This window comes from Lineus longissimus, chromosome 3 (genome assembly GCF_910592395.1).
Source record: "Lineus longissimus chromosome 3, tnLinLong1.2, whole genome shotgun sequence".
NCBI lineage: Eukaryota > Metazoa > Nemertea > Pilidiophora > Heteronemertea > Lineidae > Lineus > Lineus longissimus.
Window position 1 is genome coordinate 13082393 of NC_088310.1, and position 5647 is coordinate 13088039.

Sequence of the window (5647 nt, forward strand, 5' to 3'; positions counted from 1 at the left end):
AACTGCGGTGCTTGGTTCTAATTTACGCGACACTTTCCTCGATCAGACACATTTTCGCGATGGGTCGTTGATATTCGGAAGTAGCGGTTTTCACCAGTGCCGATCGTACCATTCCATCTGCTCCTGGAAAGACCTTCATGACCCGAGCCAAAGGCCACTGGTTCCTAGTAAGATTGCCCTCTTTCAAAAGAACCACATCACCCTCTTGGACGTTCCTCCTTTGCTTCGACCACTTGTCTCTCTTCTGTAAGTTCGGCAAGTATTCGTACATCCATCGTTCCCAGAACAGCTCTGTCAGGTACTGCACCTTTCGCCATTCCTTCCGGAGAAGACCGTCTTGCTTAACAAATATCCCGGGTGGCAATCCAGTAATCTTCCGCTGCAGAAGGAAGTGATTGGGAGTGAGAGGTTCACAATCACGGACGTCCTCGGATGTTGCAGTAAGAGGCCTACTATTGAGAATGGCCTCAACTTCGGCAAACAATGTTCTCAGTCCTTCATCAGTCAGGAGATTGGTCCCTGCTACAGCTTTCAAGTGCTTCTTTGTGGATTTCACCAAGCGCTCCCACACGCCCGACATATGAGCAGCTGTCGGTGGGTGAAATATCCACTTGATCCCTCGCTGCTGTAGATGCTGCTCTATCTGGCCTTGGTTCCACTCATCTATGGACGACTTTAGTTCACGGTCAGCACCGACAAAGTTGGATCCATGATCAGAGCGTATTTCCTCGGGAGGTCCTCATCGCTAACAAACTGCCTCAGGACCAGAAGGAAATCGTCTGTACTCAAAAACTGGGCAACTTCCAGGAAGACAGCTCTTGTAGTGAGGCATGTGAACAGGCATCCCCAGCGCTTTCTAGTGTCACGGCGGCCCCATTTCACGGTTAGGGGGCCAAAGAAGTCAACGCCAGCATACGTGAAGGGCGGCTTATAGGGTATGAGCCTGGTACGCGGTAGATCGGACATTACTTGCTCCATGGACCTCGCATTCAGGTAACGGCACACCCAACAATGTGAAATCAGTCTCTTAGCCAATCCACGCCCACCGAGGATCCAGTATTTCTTTCTTGTCTCTGCAACAGTTTGTTCTCTGCCACAATGTGCTAACTTTTCATGACATCGACGGGTGATCAAAATGCTAACATGATGCTTCTTTGGCAGAATGAGAGGGTGCTTTTCATCTGATGATAAGGTAGGTGCTCGTCTCAGTCGACCACCCACTCGTAACTCTCCATTGACCAGGATCGGTCCCAGATCAGCAATCGGACTTGTGACCTTGACCTCTTTGCCCTCCTGGAGTTGGCTGATTTCCTCCGAAAAGCACTCTTGTTGGACAGACCTTACAACCAGTGATGCAGCCTGATCAAGCTCCTCTAGCTGAATGTTGCCTGTTGCATAGGTTTTCCTTCTTAGCCCATTGCAGAATCGTACAACCCATGCTATCCTACGGAGTAAGGTTTGCCAGCTGCCAGTGTTCTTTATCACCTTTTCTAAACTAGTCTGGGCCTGTGGTTCTCCAACAGCAAGGTGAACTTGAACCTTGGTCCGAACCTCTGGATCATCTTCTGGTAGGGCATCCACTTCTGTATGTGGCCAGCAACTTTCTGGTTCCCATAGAAAGTCAGGACCCTTCCACCAGCGATGTTCTACTGTTATCTCCTCAGGCTTCAAACCGCAGGATGCATCATCGGCCGGATTGAAGACACCTGGACAGTGTCTCCACTCATCTGGACTGGTCAGGCTACGTATCTCCTCCACTCGGTTTGCTACATAGGTATGAAAGCGCTTTTTTTCATTTCTGATGTACTGTAAAGTCGTCTGGGAGTCGCTCCAGAAGACAACGTAATCGATTTTCAAGGTCAGCTCTTCTTTGAGAGTACAGGAAATCCTCGCAGCAAGGACAGCAGCTTGTAACTCAAGCCTCGGAATAGAAGTTGTCTTCACCGGAGCACATCGTGACCGACCAATGACAAATGAGCAGGTCACTCCTCCTTCTCCATATGCAAATCTGAGGTAAGAGCACATCCCGTATCCCGACTCGGAAGCATCTGCAAAACTGTGTAGGGATATCTCCAGTACATTCTCACTGCTGAGAGTGTAACATCTTGGAATCTCGATTTTTACAAGACTGGACAACTCTGACAACCATCTCTCCCAAAGCAAACATTCCAGTTCCTTCAGCGGGTCATCCCAGCCCAGGTTCTGTTTCCAAAGACGCTGCATCAAGTTCTTTGCTTCTAACACCACCGGACAAACCAGTCCGATCGGATCAAACAAAGATGACAGGGTAGCCAGCACACCACGCTTGGTCATAGGTTTGTTGCGGTCAAGTACTTTGAACTGGAAGATGTCCCGCTCCACATCCCACCTTTGTCCGAGTGTCCTAGATATTGGTAGATTATCAAAATCTAGGTCAAGGGAGGGGTTCGCTCGCTCACTCTCTGGTATGCTGGCCAAAACTTCACGGTTATTGCTCATCCAGCCTGTCAGATGAAACCCTCCTGTGGCCACCACTGAGGTCACATCCCGTCTCATCTCGATCGCCTTATCAGTGTCAGGCAATGACTGTAGGAAGTCATCCACATAACACTCTTGCTGCACTGCATCAATCGCTTCCTCAGCAAAATCGCCACGGCAGTCCTCAGCAGTCCTCTTGAGGATGTAGTTGCAACAGCTTGGGGAATCAGCTGCCCCAAAGATGTGTCTCAACATCTGATACTCAGCCGGTTCCTCATCACCACTGTTCTCCCACCATAGGTAGCGTAACGAGTCGGCATCATCTTGCTCAGAGACCTTCACCATCAAGAACATCTTCTCAATGTCTCCAACAAGCGCAACTGGTCCTTGGCGAAACCTAAGCAGTACACCCAGCAAACTGTTAGTGAGGTCAGGTCCTTGCATAAGTTGATTGTTCAATGAAACACCCTGATATTTCGCAGCCGCATCAAAGGCCACACGCACCTTATCAGGCTTTTGGGGATGTGTGACACCATGGTGTGGTAGGTACCATGTTCTTGGTCCTCTTGTCTTAGCCTCCTCTTCAGTCAGCTTCCGAGCAAACCCTCTACTGATCAACATCTCCATGAATTTACGATATTTCTGTTCGTACCTTGGATCCAGGAACTTACGCTTGAGTGACTGCAGTCGTTTCTCGGCTACGGGTCTGTTATCAGGTAGCTGCACCTCCTTGTCTCGCCAAAGCATTCCGACTTCATACTGAGCACCGATCTTCTTGGTGCTGGCCTCCATCATCTCCAAAGCCTTCCGATCGTCCACAGACATCCCCTTGGCCTGGCTGGGAACAAGACAGTTTTCAAACCCAAGAAGCTGCTTCATTTGATCAAGAGTCTCATTCATCGTTTCACCAGTTTTGATAAAGTTCACATTAGTCCTGTCGTTATCACCAGACTTGCCTTGGTGTTTTCCCAAGGGCCCAAATATAGACCAACAGAGAACAGTGCGAACGGCATACGGTTCACCTTCCCTGCCAATTCTGCTCTCGAAATGCACCTGAACTGCGGGAACGTTGGTACCGATCAGCAAAGACACCTTGTCCTGATCCACACACGGCAGTGTAATCCCCTCAAGGTGGCTCCACCTGGAGATATCTGTTGGCCTCGATGTCGAAATATTCAGCGTCTCTACTACTTTAACAGGCACCTGCACGGATTCTGACCCCATCACAGCTTCCACAGTGATTGTGGATTTTCTAACACTCATTGACGACTCACCAGTCAGTGTACATATGTTCATAGTCTCTGAACCAATACTAGGGATGTTCAGCTGATTAACCAAACTGCTATCTACAAAGGACTCTTCACTTGCAGAGTCAAGTAGTGCGTATGTCTTGATCGTGGCTCCATCTTTACCGATTACCTTGACAGGAACAACTTGTAAGGCAATCTTAGTCGTTGGGGTGTCCGGCTTCGCATGTCCTAATGCATTGCTAGTTACATTAGTAACCGCAAAGTTCCCCGATTTGTCTGCTTTCTGCTCTGTTGCTTGTTCTTCTGCACGGATGTGCTCAGTCTGCGGCGGTTTCTCTCTGTGCAAAAGGCTGTGGTGTTTCCCTTTGCACACCCGACATCTCTGCTCGCTGCCGCAATCACCAACACCATGATTCTTGCGCAGACAATTAAAGCACAAACCCTTTGATCGCACCAGGGCATGTCGCTGCTTCTGGCTTTTGGTCTTGAAGCTCGGACAGTTAATCAGATAATGGTCGGCGCCACAATCCCAACATTTCATCGTCCTTGACCGGTCTGCTGCAACCTGTGTCGCGAAGGTGGAGGCCCCCTCCTGAGGTCTCGGTGCATTTCCCTTTTTACTTGGGTTAGGCCTGCTGCTGTTGGTGTTTGCCTTTGGGTGTTCCCCCACAAAGCCAAACACAGGGTCGTTACTTGCTTGGGCTGCAGTCTCGATGAACTCAACTATGTGTTTCAGGCCAGGGTTATCGCCCCTTTGCCGTATCCTTTCGGCCTTGTCCTGAAACTGGCCCCTCAATCGAAGGGGAAGTCTCTTCACTATTAAACTGGTCCCAGTGTCAGGGAGTCCACACAGGATTGTGAAATCATGTGTGGTCTGCCAAACCGCTGCTCCAACAGTTCAAGGGATTTCTTTAAACCCCCTGGTACACCTTCGAATCCTTTTATAGCCGTCTTAGCCTTCCCGTCCACAAACTGGAGCAGCCTCGACATCTGTTGCTCCTCAGACAAATCGTAGGCGGTCACCATTTGTCCGAAGCGAGACCTAAACCTTAGGTACTCGCATGGCTCACCGGAGAACTTTACTACCTCCATGGGCGGAAGACTGTTCTTAACGGCAAGCCTTTCCAAGCTCTCAGCAACCTTTCCCATGTGTTGACCGATCACCGACGTTTCCATTGGACTGCTTGGTCTAGGTGTGTACGACAAAGGCCACCAGGAGTAGGGCTAATGGCCGGGCAGTAGGTAATAGGAGCTCCGGGTTGCATCCCATAACTACTTGCTGCAGGATAGTAAACTTGTCCACCAATGAGTACAGGTGTACCGCCACCAACAGGGTACACAGGTCCTGGTTCGATCACAGTTGTACCGCCACCAACAGGGTACACAGGTCCTGGTTCGATCACAGGTGTACCGCCACCAACAGGGTACACAGGTCCTGGTTCGACCACAGGTGTACCGCCACCAACAGGGTACACAGGTCCTTCTTCATCCACATCCCTACGTGGTTGTGGCCTGGAAGTGTAAGCCATCGAGTCGCCTACACCTTGTGACTGTTCACGCTTGAATACAGGGGCGTGGACCGGCGAGCCTGTAGCACATTCAGCCCCCGTCGCAAATCTCACAGTCCTACCTCCTGTTCTAGACACAGCAGGTAATGTCGTGACTGTCTCTATGGGGCTTGGAAGATTCAAGACCGCGTTGGCACGTCCAGGCTGAAGATGTTCCCCTGGCGTGCTATGTCTTCTCTGTTCCAAGATCGAATCGGTTTGTTCTTGAGTACTGCTGATTTCTGCTTCCAGCCATTTTATCGTCGCATCCGACAAAAGATCAAGTCCAGTACGATCCATCTTGTTGCGTTATTTGAACTATGTCGTCTCATCTAACCGAAATCAACAAGAGTGACAACGATTTGTACCAGCATAAAGTCTTTAATTCCAAAA

General features: G+C 49.8%; 1 protein-coding gene across 1 annotated transcript; it reads right to left on the reverse strand.

The window, feature by feature from the left end:
- Positions 1–675: 675 nt before the first annotated feature.
- Positions 676–4248, reverse strand: LOC135484786 (uncharacterized). Its single transcript, XM_064766468.1, has one exon. It carries the CDS (start codon positions 4246–4248, stop codon positions 676–678), a length of 3573 nt encoding a protein of 1190 aa, XP_064622538.1.
- Between the last annotated feature and the right edge of the window lie 1399 nt (positions 4249–5647).

Bases quoted from the DNA above. Each gene is read 5' to 3' on its own strand.
- LOC135484786 (XM_064766468.1), bottom strand. From the start codon at position 4,248: ATGAAATGTTGGGATTGTGGCGCCGACCATTATCTGATTAACTGTCCG.